The 19501-nt window shown below is 39.8% G+C and overlaps 1 protein-coding gene across 1 annotated transcript; it reads left to right on the forward strand.

Moving 5' to 3' along the window:
- The first annotated feature begins 11085 nt into the window (after positions 1–11085).
- On the forward strand, positions 11086–19444 carry wnt7ba (wingless-type MMTV integration site family, member 7Ba). Its single transcript, XM_034131544.1, has 4 exons — positions 11086–11168; positions 12685–12911; positions 15906–16177; positions 17496–19444. Exons 1-4 carry the CDS (start codon positions 11086–11088, stop codon positions 17973–17975), a joined length of 1062 nt encoding a protein of 353 aa, XP_033987435.1. The 3' UTR covers positions 17976–19444.
- Positions 19445–19501: the final 57 nt, after the last annotated feature.

A 19501-nucleotide genomic window follows, 5' to 3' on the forward strand; every position in this document is an offset into this window, starting at 1 on the left:
AAAAATAGAGTAAAGTACCATAAGGTCAATACAATTAAACTATTGTAGCGATATATGTAGGTTTAAACTCCATTTTGGATTATTTAATAAACAAAAAGTCGTTTTTTTCGTTAGAAAATCACCTCCCACAAACAAGCTTACATGCATGAGCTAGGATATAAAGTCATATTAAAATATGTATTTCAAACAAGCAACAGGCGTCGTTTTAAAGAAATTCAATTACTAAATGATACATTAAATGTGGCTGTATCACTCTACAACAAAGATATAAGAGCTGTAAAAGCAGCAAACTATTAAAACATAGCTTAATGCATCTCTTATGCTACACATAGGTTTAGCTTAATTATTTTTCTGTTTATGCTAGCTAACAAAACACAGTCAGGTGATTTAAATCTGCATTTCTCACACCTGTGTGCCTGCTTTAATGAGCTTTTTTCGGTTTCTGCCCCTCTGTAAGGTAATGAAGGTCTAGTTACCCAGTTATGTTCCACAGGTGACTTTGAAAACAAGCCCGGACATGTCACCCAATTTAGCTTACAGACACTTTGTTGATTAATCAGCTGTGCACATGCGGCAAGGCGAAGCTGTTAAAGGACCTGTGTCATTCATAAAGGTATTACAAAATAGGTCCAATGTCAAAACCCATCAAGAGGGGGAAAAAATCCATTATATGAGTCTTAATTTAAATACCAATCCAACATGGACTTAATTTATCTGCAATATGTATATATATATTTTTAAACAAATACATTTTTGATTTTGCCAATAAAGGACTGAGAATACAAGTAGAACAGAACATATTTAAGCAATTTGTTCTCTATATGCATGCATGTATGCATTAAAAACAAAATGTGTGTGTTCTCTCTCTAAAATATGTTTCTAAAATAGTTTAAAACACCTACATTGCAAACATAGATCGATTTTTATGACTTTATATAATACAAATAAAATGTTAAAATCCATACATGCCGAGTAAAGACACCTAGAAGTAACTATTTAAAAATGCAGGTATATAAATGAAAGTGCATCAGTTTTCAGATTTAAGAACACACTTCTTTACTGTGATGTAAATTGGTTACTAAGTAGCTAAAGTCAAATATTAAATTAACTAATTGATTATGATCACCAAGTTTATTTTAGTTAAATTAACAAAAAATAAAGTGAATTGTCCTTTAAAATTGAATTGGTTTGAAGAAATTGTTTTACATAGAAAAATCAATGTTGTTGTGATCTTGATGTGATATTATAATCTCCATGAAATAGAAAATACAATACTTAAAAATAATAAGATACAACAAAAGGCAATGTTATTGTTCAAATCACTGTTTGATTTTCTGATGAAGTTGAAAAGTGATTCCCATTCTGATCCTTCACAACAGAAGCGAGTGTATGGAGTGGTGTTACATCTATTTATCTTATACACTTAGTGACCGTGATCGGTGTACTGTACGTCTATATCCATCAGCACAGAGAGATACTATAGGATTAGGTGCGCGTGTGTGTGTGCATGTGTGTGTGTGTGTCTGAGAGACTACAGCTCGGCTGCATATGTGCTGAGCATGTAGGCTATAGCTTATAGGGATTAAAAGGTAATCAAGTTCATATCGATAGAGATTCACCTGATTTGACTCAAGACAAACACAACAAACACACATCAATTTTTTTTTGTTTGCTAAAAGTAAAATAAAGCTGGGTGTTAACAAGATAAAAAAATGGGTGGCCCACAAGTTAAAGACTGTTTCTTAATGAAAGCTGAATGTGTGTGCACTTTTATTATCATTGGCTAATTCACTTTCTATTGCTTCCAGTAAATTCTAAACCAAAGCATGACACTGTTATCAGTATGTTATTAATTAGAGTACTATTAGTAAAAACTTTTATATATAAAAAAGTATTTTTAAAAGAGTAAAAAAAAAATTCTGATTGGACAGACAAACATAAATGTTATAATGACTTTATATGCCTCTTTTATCAGTAAACATTTTATAAAAACAGAGGTATTCGTCTATAAGCCTGTTATTGGAGCATGTTATTATATAAGGATTTATCAAATATTATTCAATATACTTATACATGTTGATACAATATTTGATGTTTCAGGAGGCCTTAAAATGTCTAGATTTGATCTGAAAAGATATAGATTAAACAAATATATATATATTTATAATGTAGAAAACATTGATAAAGCTTTGAATTTCAATGACCTTCATCAAATATGACTGTATGTGACTTTGACTGTATGTATTTATATATGAAAATTATAATTTAACAATGGGTTTTTTCACGGTATATGAAAATGTTTAAGAAAGGATAATCATTTGGAAAGTGGTCTTGGCTAAATTAATATTCCCAGTGAGATGTTCCTGAGCAGCAGCTGTCTAACTTATTATCCACTTGAAAATCCAATCATTGCGTATTTTATATATCACTTCAAGTATGATATTAAGAGACGTTTGCACCGCTTAATGGATGTACTGTATTTATGGTATTAAGCACTTATCAAAATCAAAAACCTACACCTTAATGGAAATCTGCACTCAACACTCATCAATCTTTCATTTAATCTGATGTGTACACCAATTAGGTAAAAGCGTATTGACAAAGGAAAAGTATAAACTTGTCAATTAATTTCCTTTGATAAGATATTTCTTTGTATTTTGAATGAGAAAGGGTCTGAGGAGGTGAGGAGGAGAAAAGGGCATTGAATATTTCGGAGGTGGCTCTCTTTTGGCACTGCTAATTTGCAATCAGACACTCTCTCCGAGCATGTCTCCAGACAGTGTGGATGGCAGCTGAGACAAAGCTAGCATTCTCTGCCGACCAGGGCCCCTCTTAGTTTTATTTCAGGCCACTGCTCTCAGACACAGTCCATTCTGCGTGGAGCACCTAAAGTACGGCTAGAAGAGAGGAGAGGAGGTAGGAATGAGTCCCGAGCACGAAACAAAGTGGGAGGAGGCTTTCTCGAGGGCCTAAGTGTTTCTCTCCCCTACCGCCCTCGCCTTTTCCTTTCCTCTCCTTGGATGGCACCCCGGCCTTATCCCCCTCTCCAAAGTGCTGCAGTGCAGTGCCACGCCCCACCTTGCACCATGCAAAGAGTTGTTTGATCCACTCTTTTCAAACTCAGAGAGCTGATCGTGACCTTTTCCCCTTCAACATCTTATGAAACTTTTCAAAATCTGATTCTAGAAAGTATTATGAGTTTATGAAGTTCAGAAAACTTTTAAAGCAGCTTAATCTGGATGCTGCACATGTACCAAATCGATAATATACAATAAGGTATATAAGATATTGCCCCCTTGGGAAAAAATAAGTATCTTATCTAGGAGAGCACTGATCCAAAACACTGGATCTGTATTGTGTACATCTCCTTCTTTTTTCACAATATTTTTAGATAATTTTGTAAGTGTGGTTTGACTGCGCATACATGTTTTTACATAAATGAAAGTAATTTGAGAATAATAGCTTTTAATGGGGCTTTAAGAGAAGAACATGTGACCCTTAACTTCAATTTCATGTTTTCAAACTGTGGGCCTATACATGTCTGAATGTATCCGTGCACCTGGGATATCACTTTATTATCAACAGTCCTGCGGCTGTACAGTATGTTGTGGCTTTGTTGCCACAGGTAACAGGTCAATGATTACCCAGAGGGCCTAGGGTGTCCTCAAGCTCAGGTCAGCAGCACTTCCCCATGAGAGAGAAGGACAAGAGTGACTGCAGCTGCCGTCTGTAACTCTAGGCCTGCGCACTTATCAGAGTCTTATCTTCTTTAAATGCTGCATTCTGTTCACATAGTGATATGGCCACGCTTCACACTATATTCATGAAGTGATGCATGATCCTTTTTTTTGGGTTGCTTTTGGTCATTTAAACAAGGAGGTGCTGCATTTTTCATGGTCGATTTGGCTGCCACGTGTTCAGCCATGTTTGTATCAATGAATCAATGACTGGACTGTTGTCTTCCATTACACATCAATAAAAAAGCAGGCTCCAAAATGAGTAAAGCTAACAGAAACACAGAGGGGGGAAAAAACTGCCTCAGTCCTCGTTTAGGTTTTTGGATCCATTCCCACAGGTTGTCTCACTTATTAGTTGCTTTCCTGCGCTGGACCGAAGAGCACAATCCCTCTCAGTCTCACTCGAAACACATAACAATACCAGGAATGGCTGCATTTGTGTAGTACGACCATTAGGCAACATCCGACCGCTTAATTCATTCAATTTCTCCCACTGCCAGTGCCAGCACAATTGGCCTGAAAAGGCGCAGGTGGGGGGCAGAGGAGGTTGGCAAGCTTGTTGCTCAAATGCAAGTAAGCTAACGTTGTTCTGCTGGAGGACCGGATGGGTTTAAAGCTCAGGACAGAGGGTAGACTGATGGGAAAATGGTGACCTCGAGGTAATACCGGCTGGTCAGCCAGACCCCTGACCCTGAGCTTGACCCTCACTGTATCTTTAGCAGTGCAAATTACTGCATGGTATGGCTCCACTTTCTGCCCCATTCAACCCTTTCTTTTCTTCACTTTCGATGATTTTGGATGACCACAAACAGCCATTGTCGCTGCAGACCACGAGAACAATTGGGTTCTTATGCTGTGGCTGGTCAGGGGATGGGAGGGTAAACTTCAGCAATGACTGCGCTAAGTAAATTATAGCTCCAATGGCCTGTGTGGTTTGGAGAGGCTGCGCTTTGTGAGAGGCCCTGCAACCATAAAGCCCCAGTTCAGCACATTCGTTGCAAAAATGACGACGCCACGGCAAGTCATCTCTCTCAATTTGTTCAAGCAACCACTTTTAGCTAACAATAAGCACAAGTAGCTCTTTTTTTGGATAGTACTCACACTGTCTGAACTACACTGAGTCACATCTTGGGAATAATTGCGTGACTGCAGGGCAATGGAGGATAGCCACAGTCCTGTGATCCCTCTCTTCCCCGTCTCACATCGAGGCTCCGCCTGTCCACTGTCCTCCCGCGCTCCGGTCGCTCCACCCTCCCGCCCTATCCCCTTTCTACATGACATCATCTGCACATCTGTCGTCCCAACAGGGTGCTAGGGACACAGACAGGCCACAAAATTAGTAGAGCTCTCTCCCTCTGCTTTTGTCACCACATTCTTTTTTCCTTTTTAAGTCTCTCTGTTCTTCTTTATTCCCTATCTCTATATTTCTAACTGTTTTATTTGTCGTTTTCTGCCCTAAACACCTTTTTTTCTACCCTTTCCCCCCTGCTGCATTATGTCCTGTAACAATATGGTTGCATTTGTCCGTTGCCTACAATGTGCCATGTACATTTGAGCAGGCAGGAAACAGCCATTAAACTAAATGATCCATGGGCCTGACCCCGGCCTCGACCCGTGTGATTGTGAGCAAACTCAATCACCGAGGTCAGCGCTAACACGATGTGACTCATACCAAAGTTGTTGTTTTTTCTTCACTTTGTCTGATTTGAGCTATTAGAGCCTGCTCAAACCGGTTAAGAGCTTGTGGTTATATCAATTTGTGTGTTAGTGTGTGTGTGTGTGTGAGAGAGAAAGAGAGTGGGAGCGATTTTTAAGTGTGTTTCGACTGTGAGGCCCATCCCATTAGGGCCAAGTATTTCCAAAGGGAATAGAAACTTACAGAAGTGTAACACATGTTTGATTCCCAAAGCCCCAGTGCAATAATTCTTCATGTACGAATTACTAACAGATCAAATCAAGTCGTACTGGATCAAACCAGCTGCAGTGGGATGACAATCCTTAACTATGTAAGTGAGCAAATACATAATATAATAATTGAACGCTTCAGAAAATAAATCAAGAAGGGTTGACTAAAAAGCACTATTCCTAACACCTTTATTTAAAACATGCAGGATTTGTATTATATTAAAATGTGAAAAAAATAAGAAAGTTTAATCATTTGCTCCAGGAAGATGAGGAATTGCTTCACTAGGAGTGGTGTCCTCATATGACCCAAAACAACTCAGATATCAGAATGCAACAGATGGGATTTGAACCCAGGAGTGCACAGAGGGACCCTCATACTCGACCATCCCACATTCTTTAACAAAAACCCTAAAGTATGCACATTATTTTGAATTAAATTGTGTATGCAGGACTCTAAATTGTTGCCTGGCTTACCTATAAGTGCATTTATTCCTAGCAGCTTAAGTTGATGTTGGAAAGTGTAGAATATACTGGTAAATTCTCTAGAACAAATCATTGGATAACAGATTCAATGAATTTAATTGTATTCCATTTTAGATTATCTTAAAGCAAATATTTTATGGGTCGCGTGTTTGCACGAACAAACGTGACGGTTACATTTTGAAATGTTGATGGTAGGAACCAAGATGGTGGAACCTGTGTTTGGTGGTGGGAACTACGGGCTGCTGTACAGCTCCTGCACTTTGAAACATGGGAGTAAAGTGCCCCCTTGAGGATATAAAAATAAAGGACTCACTTCAAACACTCCTGAAATGAGACACGGCAATGTCGAAGTGACCTCTGGATCTACACGAAACAATTTTACAGAATTTGAAAGTGAAATTTGAAGTGTAAAACAAAAGAAACACATCAGAAGGAGGAATCTCTTATGTTTTCTGTCTAATTTAATATGCATTTTTTATAAAAAACTCAATGATACTATCGTAATGTAGTAATTAAAATATTATTTGCGTATTGATAGCCTGACGCTAGTGTCTGTTGTGATATTATAGCTTCTATTTTAACACATTGCCTGTGTAAAAGGGACATGTTTTACTCAGAAGAGAAGTCTGAGCCAGCTAAGATTTGTTTCTGGTGCTTTGTCTCCCTCTGCAGTTAGAACTGAGTAAAGACAGTTTGGAAACAAAGTCAAGTGAGATACAAAAGAATAAGAATGTTGCAAAAAGTGGAAAAATAGCAAAGAACTATGTATGGAAACTACTTAAAGGCAAAGAGTCTGTATGTGTTCGTGAAAAATGCTTGTTTGTGTTATGTTGTGCATATATAAGTCTCTTTAAATAACCGTGAGCAGTCTAAATACCAAATTAATGTGCTATGAATCTGTTTTCTAGATCATTCGTCAACATATGACGGGCAGGTCTTGTCATTTTCCCATTCTGGCTTTGTAAGTTGCTCATGGTGACCATTTGTGGTGATGCCGTGTAGCCGTTTCATCGACATCTGCAACATGTTTACAACTTCCAAATCTGTTTTTCCACACCGAAAACATAAATCCCCGTTTACATAAAAGGAATTGGTTCTGAAGACGTTTATGTGCCCTCGTGGCATTGTTCAAAAAACCCTTCATCTGCTTGCAAAAAAAAAAAAAAGTTACTTCAAAGGCAATAATTGCTGAAAAGTAGAATTGTTGTTTCTGGAAACAATTTCCTGCTGTCAGCTTTGTCGGGTTCCATAAATGCTCTAAACTGTGTGAATTAGATTTGATTACAAAGTAGTTTTCTGTTAGTAGTGTCATAAATACTGTCCCGGGCCTGGTGGCTTTGTTTTTACTTGTCACACTGCGTAATCCCTTCACAGCGCAGGGGGCGATGCTCCTTCCCCAAACCACACTCATATTTCTTGTGCATTCCAGCGTGTGTTTTACCCTATGGTTTTACCCCATTAAACATATTAGCACCATGTGTTTGTCGTGCCACATTACAGTCCAACAATGCCTCTGAAATATCCCATATGCACTTGTCTGACCTAAACCAATTAAAGACATCAGGGTGTCTCAGTGGATCAGAGACACACGCGATATATAGGAGTGAAGCCTTTGATGCAAGTCTTTTCCCATCTAATCAAAATTCAGATGCCATATTTAAAGAATAAGGCTGCTGTTAGTCTATATTTTCCTTATGTAAACAGTTTCAGTGTTGTCCCATCACTGTCAGAGACTGAATATATAATTTAGTTTGGTTTAAAAAGGTAACATTATCTTACACAGCTGGGGCTATGAATCATTCAGGATATATCAATATCGGCCGATCAATGTGAGCTGGAGATTGTGTCATAGGAGTTTTAGCCTAACAAATGAATAACCAGAGTATTTTGGACTCCATATTATTCAACCATGGAATATTTCACTAAAGGAAGGTGAGATTTTTGAATGTTGACAATGTCTGTTGAACTTTAAAACCCTTTCAAATGTGGGGTTGTTTCGCATGTCATATGTAGTGACTGTCATTATCCCACAGACCCCGGGGTGTCTCTTAGATGGTCTTGGTAATATAAAAGATGAAAGTACAGTATATTGGATATACCTTATTTATTTTTACCTTGATACGCTGAATCGTGTTAACACATACTGTTTATTTTTGATTTAGTGCATTTTTTATTCCATTGTATATCCCCAAATACTACTTAAAATTAGCTCTACCTTTTTATTACTTAAGGACCTTTTCTAAATGTAACATTTCTATAATTTCTCATTGAAACTGTACTAAGATTCTCATAAGAATAAAAAAAAAAAAAAAGTTAAGTTATATATAATTTTCACTATTTCATTTGTCTATTTGAGTAAACAAGAACACGCTCTACTATGTAGTTATACTCCTTATGTAGAGTACCTTCCTTTACACTTTTAACTGCATGTGAATGGGATTGTATTTTGAAACACCTTCTTCTATGAGCCCTGCTATTGTGCTGAAAAATGTCGCTTATGACAAATTATCAGTCATTGTTATTATCAACACTAGTGTTTCCTCGACTACCCTTAAGAAACCCATCTTAGGATCCTGTGCTCAACAACAAGATGGACCCAAAAGCCCATAGATCCATGAGACACAGTTATTAATCTGGACTTTCTAGGCCTGCTTCCAGCTTGAGGCCCCTCACTGCAGTGTCTCCCCTCCGGCCCTGTCACTCGTCATATGTGGATGATGCTATCAAAACATTTCCGTCAAAACTAAAACAGCTGTTCCAACAGATAGAAAACATCTTACTTCCACAGTCTTTCATCACTGATCTAACGTCTCGTTCGGCAGTGAGAGGGACTCCTTGCACACGTCTCCGTGTTCACCTTGTCTTCTGCGTAAAAATATGAAAAGAAACAGATATCACGGTGCGAGCGCCAGGACAGTGAGTGCACGCTACCCTAAGTGCTATCTTGGCTTTGGAAATTGTGGTTTAGGAGGATTATTTGGACAGAAAGAGGGAGTGAGAAAGAGACAGACAGGGGCACACACACACACACACACACACACACACACACACACACACACACACACACACACACACACACACACACACACACACCACGAGCCAGAGACATTATCTGCGAGTTGTCCACTGAAATACATGTATATTGAGTTCCTTTGTTGTAATGGATAATGGGGCAAGATTTAAAAAGGTGGTCAAAATTAGCCAAAAGAATGAAAAGCATGTCTCCGAATCACTTCGATCTCTTCAAAATGCTTTGTTGGCAGCTGGTGGGAATTCAAATTAAACGGTTCATTTTCACCAAAGTGCCCTCAATTGTTTCCTAAAATGATTGATATCTCATTTTGGAACAAATCTTATTAATATTATCTCCTCCTCGCGGTTTTTCGTTCAGCTCAAGTAGCTCAGAATGTCTCAATTTTCATTCTCCAAAATGTCAACAAGCAGCCAGGAAGATGTGTACTTTGTCCTCTGTCCACTCTGTGAAGCAGACCTATAAAACGCCTCTTCCTTTGAAGGTGCTGTGGACCTGAACAGGATGGCCTCCCATTGTACCCTTATTTTTTTTTAACTCTCTTTAGCAAACAGGGCAGTGTTTGCATGAGTTCTTTTTGTATCGTCCGTGTTGGCTTTTCCATACCTGGACACTTCAAAGACTATTATGGGTTTAACAAGAATAGTCACCATGTAGAAAAAATGGACAATCACTTCTGCCTTCAATAAAAAGAAGAATTTGATCAATTGAAACTTAGTGGTAGTGTGCATACAGGTTTTGCTTGATGTTTACAAATGATGGCATTACTTTACGCTGCCACATGAGGGCGTATTGTTGGTGATGCACTAACAGAACATATGAGCTGGAAAACTACACACTCAATAACTGTAATTTAATTTAAGCAAGCATGAAAATCTGAAACTCCAGTCTTTATCATTTCAAAATCTAAATACGTCTCATACTATCATGTATGATAAAGAAAAGCATGCATATTCACATTTTTTAAATGGAAACTAATGATTTTTTTAACTTTTGGCTCACAAAATAGACAAAAAATACATTAATCAATATTCCAAATAGATGCAGTATAGATATCTGTTGATTGGCCAATGAATTAATTGACTGATACATTCAGCTGTAGTCACTTTTAGTAACTTTATGATCAAGATAAAGGTCAAATAGGATTGTCCTATTTAAATACTACAGTGTCATGATACGATAAAAAAATATACTTATTTTGGAAAGTGACATTAAGAATAAATTCAAATGAAATGCAAATTCATTATTGTTGTGGAAATGTTATTCTACATGTGAAATTCATTTAAGTTGTATTTTAGGTGGCCGGGTTGCATAACCGAGCATCAAAGACTGGATCCCACAAAAGGTCTAATATTATTCAGAAGCAGCAAAGAAAAGTGAATGCAAATATTGATGATATTGGAAATAGATTTCTGGACAAAATTCTTAGCATTTACATTTAAATTATTGATGCATTAAAGTGTTATCAAAGCTGGTAAAGGTGCAGCTAGTTTTAATTACGATGGGACGCGCGGGCCAGACAGACTCCCCCCGAGGTGAGGTGCACCGGGAGAGGCCACTGTCTCCCAGCCTTCCGATGCCACAACAGTCTCACTTTTGGAGACGTGAGTAGCGCGTATCGGACATCCGGAACCCCATCTACCCCCACCCTCTGTGTCTCTCTCTCTCTCTCTTTTTCCCAGCCAGTCCTCTATCAGTCCAGGTGGCAGAGCGCACATCGGCCGGGGGATGCAGCCTCTCATCTCCAGCACATGGACAGCGGAGCTCGGAGCTGCCGCAGCGCGCCACGGCTCCACTAGCTGAACAGACCAAGAGAGAAGAGACCACGCTCCCCGAGTTAAACTCCTGGATTCCGGATAAAAAAAGGATTTACTTCTTCCCACTTTTTGCTTCTTATCTCTTCAAACCAGTTGTGTTCAATGCGCAGCCATGCTGATCATCTCGTCCCGCAGTGCGCTGCTGTCCGTCTACTACCCACAGATCTTCCTCATCCTCACCAGCGGTAGCTACCTGTAGGTTTCTCATCATCGCACTTGCTTAATTCAATCACAGGTCGGTTTGATTCGCTGGCAAAAAGTCGTGCTTTACGCGAAAATTGGGCAATTACGCACGAGGGTCAGGTTAGATCGTAGATTTTTGTTGCAGGTGTTTTATTACGATGAGTTAACATGATGTGTTTACACTTAATACGTTTCATTGTAACGTGGTTACGCTGTTCCTGATAGATTTATCAAAAACATTGAAAACCATGTTACTTTTTAACCAAGATTTGGAAAACATTGGTAGGAAATGTGTCTTTTTAATCATTGTATATTCCATAAGAGAATCCCACAAGGATTTAACCCTTAATCTAAGCAGTGATGTCACTTTCATTCAATGTTTAATCTACCTGGTTTTTATATGAACATGCAGCTGATGAGATAACCTGCTCTTATAGATTTACACATTACACCAGAAGCACTCTGTCATAGGAGCACCTCGTCACACAAGGGCCGTAATTGGAAAGCAGCATGTGGAAAAGAGACATATTGGACTACTTCATGTTCTGCCTATAGGCGCGGGCCTATGTAATGAGCTCTTTCTTATGGCATTAAAAGACCCAGGCCCTCACAAAGGGAATGATTGCTGCACCATACATGCCTCTCATTCATAACAAGGGCAGGTCCTGGAACTTAAAATAGCTGTGGTGGTTCATGTTTTCTGTAACACAGAGAGAGGACAGGAATGAAGTGGATTTGGACCCAAAAGTACCATTGTTCTCTTTTATGTCATTAAAAAGGTCTATTAGATTACATGTGATGTGATCTGGGTAAGGATAAAAGTTGTCATTATGATGATATTTTTTCGTTTGGGTTGATTACGAAACCAGGGCAGTGGTGGCCAAGTCCATAGGGACTTGGCTTGGCAACTGGAAGGTCACCAGTTCAAGTCCCGGTAAGACCAAGTGCTACCGAGGTGTCCCTGAGCAAGGCACCGTTCCCTACACTGCTCCCCGGGCGCCGTACATAATGGCAGCCCACTGCTCATAACACTAGGATGGGTCAAATGCAGAGAAACCGTTTCGTTACATAGTACCTGTACTACGTAATGACAATAAGTTGAATCTTCAATTATTAGGTATGATTTGTTGACTGGCAACTGTCATGTAAATTTGAGCAAAACATTACTGAGTATTGGGAATAAATCTTATTATTTCCCCCCCAAAATCATAGCCAGGGCACATAGTTCAATCCAAACTGTAGGGCTAAACCATATGAGGGAAATGTGCGATATGTGAAAGCTTTGATGAATATCACATTGACGATATGAATGCGATAAATAAACCGAATAAACCTGCTTTCAGTTTTGCTTTAATACATAAAACAAGATAAAAAAAATTGCTTGTTGGAATACGAAAATGAAAAAACAAATTCCAACATAAGATACACAAAAATTGGAGTTATATCAGAGTTGTACGCGTATGTTTTTAGCTACATTTTTGTTTTGTGTTTCATGCCGCTCTCATTAATCCCTGTTTCTCTCTGCCAGGGCGCTGTCCTCTGTGGTGGCTCTAGGTGCCAACATCATCTGCAACAAGATACCCGGATTGGCCCCCCGCCAGAGAGCCCTCTGTCAGAGTCGCCCGGACGCCATCATCGTTATCGGCGAAGGCGCCCAGCTGGGCATCAATGAGTGTCAGTACCAGTTTCGTTACGGCCGCTGGAACTGCTCGGCCCTGGGAGAGAGGACCGTCTTCGGACAAGAGCTGAGAGTAGGTCAGTCTGTTTGAAAACTCAGCTTTTAAAAATTGTTTTTGAATATATTTATCTCAACATGGGCAAAAGAAAATCTGAAAACTAGGCTGAGGGAGAAGAAGATAGTTGCTTCGAGGAAAAATGACCTAAATAAGGTTTTTTCTGGGGTATGACTGTAGGTTTTTTTGGAATTTCTATGCCTTTATTTGAGGTTTTAACAGCCGTGACACTCAACTAAAGTCCTCGGCCATGACAAGTTTCTACGAGACGGTGCAGTTCATGTTCCAGCTTTAAACTCTCAGGGCAACACTGTTTTTGTACTTAAGTTAAACTATAGCTAAGAAAATCTCTGCACTGTATATTTATCTCCATTTTTACATTTAGTTAGATCAAACTAAATTTAAACAGTCAGATTTCTGTGCGGGTGCATAAAACATCTTCTCCTTTTGTATAAATCTGTCAAAACGTGTGTCAACGGGTTGGTCCGAAGACCAATCTGAGTAGTACGGTCTGATTTTACATTTATTAAAGCGAAAATCGCTGTGCTACGTGAGTGGATGAGCATGGTTCAGCACTGAGAGTAGTTTTTCTCACTTTCCTTGCATTGTCCTCCAACTTCTAAGTGCCATGAGAAAAAGCTGCAGCATAGCTCAACATAATGGAATTAAACAGACTTAAAGCTGGGTGGCGAAACACTAAATGAAAGCATTTCTCTTTGGAATACCACATCCAACGATCACAATAAATCTTCTGTCTCTTTTAGACACCAAGACAAAAGACTCCAAGGCCTTGCTAGTGTTTCCCAACGGAGATTCAATCTGTAGCTCATCTGTGTGACATCAATGCGCTTGCAACACATATTGTCAAAGCAAAGCAGTAACAAATGGAGTGTAGACTTCCTTCCTTGTAGTGCCTATCTGGGTGTGCCATCTTTTCAAACAACGCGCAAACGTACACATCTCCCTGCTTTTAGTCGACATTCTTTCACAGTTTCATTTCTCACAGAAGTCCTTTTGCTCCTAAAGTGAACCTCTTCTATGAACTGTGTTTCAGTCCGAAATGTTTTGTTGCGGTCTTGCTGTGGCTTTGGATCCATGTTTAATCTAGCAGCTCTGGGAGCAATCACTTTCTTCTACACGGGAGACAAGGCAGACAGACGTCTGGATCCCTTTATTTCTTTTGTCAAGAGGAAATGTCTCTTTTCTCTTGTGGTGTGTAAACGAGTTCGGAGTGAAGCTTTGGATCCATATAAAGTCCTTGTGTCCTCCCAATGTAGACAAATTAATATTTTCTGGAACACAAAATCTTATCAAATCTGTGTAAAAATACAGTTAATTGCTGAGCGTGTTAGATTGCCTTTCATCTTCATGGATTCACAGTAAGATTAGTTTCCATTTGCCATCCCGTGTCCATTCTTGCTGTTTGTTAAAATTCCAATTAAAGCCAGAGCTGTACCCCCTCTTGAGGCGCATTGTACCATCCACCACTTCATTTGATTGACCTGCCGGGCCTGTGAACTCATTAGACATTGAGAAAGACCAGAGAGATTCATGCTAACCACTAATTGAAGTCAGCTCCAGCAGCTGGATGGCAACAATGGAGGCCTGCATGCACTGCCGTACAATCAAAACAAATCACAGCGCGAGGAGATGGCTGTTTGGCTATTGCATGCGCCTGATGCCTTGAGAAATGCTCACCATACAATATATCGGAATGGGTCGCGGATTCAGCTTGATGAGAGATGACTTCAGAGTTTGTTATGAGTTATGGAGAGGGGGAACCGCAGGCTGATGGTTCTCTGCGAGTGAGTTTGTCAGTTTGGATGGGAGCCATTAGAATCGCCTCTACCAGACCAGTATGCATTAATACTCACTGGGCTGTTGAGAACGGAGGCCCAGCATTATCCTGATTGGAGACGGAGAATATCCCGTTACCAATTGTAGTGCCAATAAATTCCTTCCCACCCCCCACGCCATAAATATAAATGTGTTTATTCTGAAGTTCAAATGGTGACAAAAACTTGGAAATGGGCACATCTCAGTCAAGTCTGGCCACAGATTATTTCAACACAGCCGTATCATTTCCTGTATTAATGTTGACCGCCTAAGAAGAACACCGAGTGACACTTAAGCCGCGTGAGAAATCCCATTGATGAAAAACATCGAGACACAGCAATTTCATAGAAGAGCAGATCTAGAAAAAAGCTCCTCCGGTCAGCCAGTAGATGTCACTTGTGTTGTTTTCATCATACTGAGAACTGTAACGGTGATATATAAAATAAATTGCGGACATCTTCAACATGTGATATTTAGCCCTTTAAATCGGCAGCATACAGTACATTTTAAATTAAGGGTGGGTTAAGAGTAATATTTGACATTTGAATAAATATATGTTCAGGACCACTGTGACATTCTTTCACTATAATTTTACTCAAAAAGGGATTTGTCTCTTAATCAGATATGTCTACTGAAGTGGGCGACTACATTTCCTGAGAGGGCTAGTGGGTAGGCGTCAGATTGCAATTGGGCTGATAAATGCATTTGAATATGTTTTATGAAGGGTGTGTACAGCTGTACATTTTACACGCCTATTAGTTTTGCTGCACATGTTTGGGTGGGAAAAATTAAACCCTGACTCTGTGACTTGGTATAGGTTTGACTTCACAAATGTTAGAATCTTTATTTTCCCTTTAAGAAACCTAGTAGTGTTTTTAATTTACCGCCTACAGTAAATGCCCACTTCTTTAAAACACATCACTCCCAGTTTGTAACGCAGGCTATCCGCTAAAAATCCTCTCGAGCCCCAGTTGAAGTTTTTGGAATAGCTTTCATGGACTAAATCATACTTGTCATGAAAACTAAGCTACAAATCCAGTGTAAAATTGGTGCACTGCTCCTTTCATTCTCACACATTCCTTCACTAATGAAAAACCTACTGAATATAAATGACAGTTTTTGTATTACTTCTTTCTTCTCTGCCTCAAATTCATCGACTTTCTGCTCTTTTTTTCTTCAGGCAGCAGGGAGGCAGCATTCACATACGCCATCACCGCAGCCGGAGTTGCCCACGCGGTAACTACGGCTTGTAGCCAAGGCAACCTGAGCCAGTGCGGCTGCGATCGCGAGAAGCAGGGCTACCACGACCGAGAGGAGGGCTGGAAGTGGGGGGGCTGCTCTGCCGATGTGAAGTACGGGGTGGAGTTCTCGCGGCGCTTTGTAGACGCTCGTGAGATCAAGAAAAACGCCCGGCGGCTGATGAACCTGCACAACAACGAGGCAGGGCGAAAGGTAATGCACAAGCACAAGGAGGAAATTAATACATCCAATAAATATATACTTAAAGATAACATCAGCAGCTAAACACTCTTAAACTGCATTTCAGCATTCATTTGTTTTAATACTAATACACCATGGTATGTTTTGTAATAAACATGTTTAATATTGTAGTACAATGTGCATAATTTTACCTTTTAATCTTTTGTCTATTCATTTTTTGCTTAATAAATTCTTACTGTCTTTTGTTATGTTTTTTAATAATTAACTTTATTTTTTAATTGAACTTTTATTTTATTTCATTCTAAAATCGAATTAAAACACCCAGGATAATAATATTGCAAATTCTGATTCTGATCTGAAAACATTATACAACACCATATTCCAGTTAAAGTACAATTATAATCATAAATTATAAAGTACAATTATAAAATACGATAAAAGCGTCAGCTAAATGAAATGTAATGTAATGAGGATAGCTATTAAGTGTGAAATCCTTAAGCTAGCATATATTGTCCATGACTTGTGTTTTTGTATCAGTAACTATATTTATTTCAGCCCAAAACTGTGCAACTGATTTTAAAAAGCTCCTGTACACTAGACTTGGACAATGCAAGTGTGACAGAAATGCAAAACTTGGCCGATGCATTTTCCAAGATGGAGCTGTGCCACAGAATTAGGACGCATTAAGTGAGGAAATCGAATATTATTGCAAGTTTCTCTCGTTTCCTTTCTTAGTGGCAGTAGCAAAGAGCGTGCTTCTGCAACACCGCAAGAGCCACCTCCCCCAGAATGTGAAAAAGGGGAAGACTGAGACATTGATTTAAAAAGTGGTCTACAAAAGTGAATACATTAAGAGAAGCTTAGTCGCTTGTATAACTTATGATGATAATGTGAATATTCTTTGCTATAAAAACGAGCTTCTTCACAAGGGCAAACAGTCACCTGTCAATTTTGTCATATGAAAATATTTGTTTGGCATTGTAATATAAATCTGGCTCAAACCGCAGTGCAATTCTATACGTATATGGTTTGCACAACAGCTCTGGTCACTTTTCTCCGGCCTGTCAGGCCATTATGTGGTCTGAAGAAAGGTAAAGATAATTAGAGACTACAGTCTGAGTTATTTTCCCCAGGTTTTGTCGACATAAAGTTGGCATTCAGGAGTGCCGAGTGTTGAAAAGCCCAGCTGACCAAGAGAGATGGATTTGGAGGCTGTCCGATTGCTATTAGCCATTTCAAATTCAATTGTGTTTTACTACTTATTTTCTAGCTCTTCTTAACTATCTCTTTTAATTCACACAGAGCTAATTTCTGCTCTCTATGTGATCAGATGCTAGAGGAGAGGATGAAGCTGGAGTGTAAGTGTCACGGCGTGTCCGGTTCCTGCACCACCAAGACCTGCTGGATCACCCTGCCCATGTTCAGAGAGCTGGGTCACCTGCTGAAGGAGCGCTACAGCGGGGCCGTTCAGGTGGAGCCGGTCCGGGCCTCGCGACTCCGACAACCCTCCTTCCTGCGACTCAAAGAGGCTCGGGGCTACCAGAAGCCCACGGACACGGACCTGGTGTACCTGGAGCGTTCGCCCAACTACTGCGAGGAGGACAAGGTCACGGGAAGCACGGGAACGCGGGGACGACTGTGCAACGGCACCTCCACCCACACGGACGGTTGTAACATGATGTGCTGCGGCCGGGGGCACGACACGCACAGCTACACCCGCATCTGGCAGTGCAACTGCAAGTTCCACTGGTGCTGCTTCGTCAAGTGCAACACATGCAGCGAGAAATCAGAAGTGTTCACCTGCAAGTAGGGGAGGAGGAAGAGGGGGAAGAGGCTGGGGGAAACGGACAGTGGTGGAAAGTAAGAAGGTGGAATTTGAAGTGAAGGACTTGGAAGTATTTATTCAACAATTTGCACATTTTTACATCCTTTTCTGAGATTCTTTAAAGAAAGAACCAACAGACATGGAGTTTTGGAAAAAGAGACATGGTCGATTTAAAAAAACGTTCCTTTTTCTGCGCGCTGGTACAAAACTGTGACATGATGCAAACGTGTTGCAGGCTAAAGGATTTGATGGTCTCCCTTTTGCCTCTAGACGACATCTTGCAAAGATGTAGCATACAGTTCTCAAACGCGAGAGGAAACACAACAAAAACTATTGTTGGATCTTGAAAATACAGTGGAATACTTTTAACTGTACGCTCACACTGTATTCTGTTTGAACACTGAAAATAAAACAAATTATTTATGTAAAAATATCTTTGAAAACTAGCCTTAAAGGATGAATAGCAGAAAAAATGGCTTTTAACTTTTTTTCCTCTTTTATGATCGTAAATTGCTACTGATAAGGAGTCGCAGTTATCCATTATCAGTTGTCAGTGGCGTACTCCGCTATAGATTAGTCGTTTTTCTTTTGCACTCACGGTTATTTCTTTCCCTTTTCCATCAGTTATGAGTCGTGCTGTTGAGCGCTGCGCGGACATCTCTCTCACGGACAAATTCCCCTCCGAACCCAGACCTCTTTTGTTACGCCAGGAGACAAAGAGGTAGAAAATACCCCCAAACTATTTTAAGCATCCAACTTTGAACAGTTTGAATGGCTCTTTCCATTCTGACCGTGCTCATTGTTGGAGGGCCCTTGACTTCTGAGGAAATCGTGTAAGCCTCATTGGAACTCCATAGAGGTGCAATCATGTTCAGATACATCCAACGTTCCCATGATCGGCAGAGACGTGGAATTCCACATGATGCTTACACAGGGCCTCGCAGCGCGGTTTAGGCCTGCCTGGGTGGATGGCATGTGCCCTAACCACACAGAAGGGGGTATGAGAGGATCAAAGGCCTTTAAAGCTATTTTTGGACAGCACCCTTAATGTATTCAGAAATGTTTATTTAGGCTTTATATAACTTACAAAACAATTTGAAGAGTATATTTTTATATGAGGAACATGGCACTTTATGTCATTTATAGATGGAAAAGACAGTCACTATTTACAAATGTTTTCTAATGTCGATGGTATAAATTATTTGGAATTTATGTTTTTGATCAAAGTTCCTGAAGTGTAAATACTCCACGTGTTTTATCAAAGTAGCCCAGGTTGTCCTTCTCCATTACGATCCTTCACAATTCAGCATAGCTCATTAGTATTTGATTAAATTGCGAGTAGATAATACATTGGATGTGTCAGCTTTAGATCGGAGAGATTTCTGTGTTTCCAGTTGTCTTCATGGTCCTTTCAGTAACTAGGAAGACCTCGTTGCTTCCTAATAACTTCAAATACAACTTACGTTTTTTTGTTCTCAAAGTCTGCATCACTTACAAACATGGACCGTTGT

This window comes from Trematomus bernacchii, unplaced genomic scaffold (assembly GCF_902827165.1).
Source record: "Trematomus bernacchii unplaced genomic scaffold, fTreBer1.1, whole genome shotgun sequence".
Taxonomy (NCBI): Eukaryota; Metazoa; Chordata; class Actinopteri; order Perciformes; family Nototheniidae; genus Trematomus; species Trematomus bernacchii.

What these genes read in the sequence shown, in the direction of transcription:
- wnt7ba (XM_034131544.1), top strand. Translation starts at nt 11,086, where the DNA reads ATGCTGATCATCTCGTCCCGCAGTGCGCTGCTGTCCGTCTACTACCCA. An exon ending in CTCACCAGCGGTAGCTACCT is followed by an intron (nt 11,169 to 12,684) that starts GTAGGTTTCTCA and finishes TCTCTCTGCCAG; the next exon opens with GGCGCTGTCCTCTGTGGTGG. An exon ending in CGGACAAGAGCTGAGAGTAG is followed by an intron (nt 12,912 to 15,905) that starts GTCAGTCTGTTT and finishes TTTTTTCTTCAG; the next exon opens with GCAGCAGGGAGGCAGCATTC.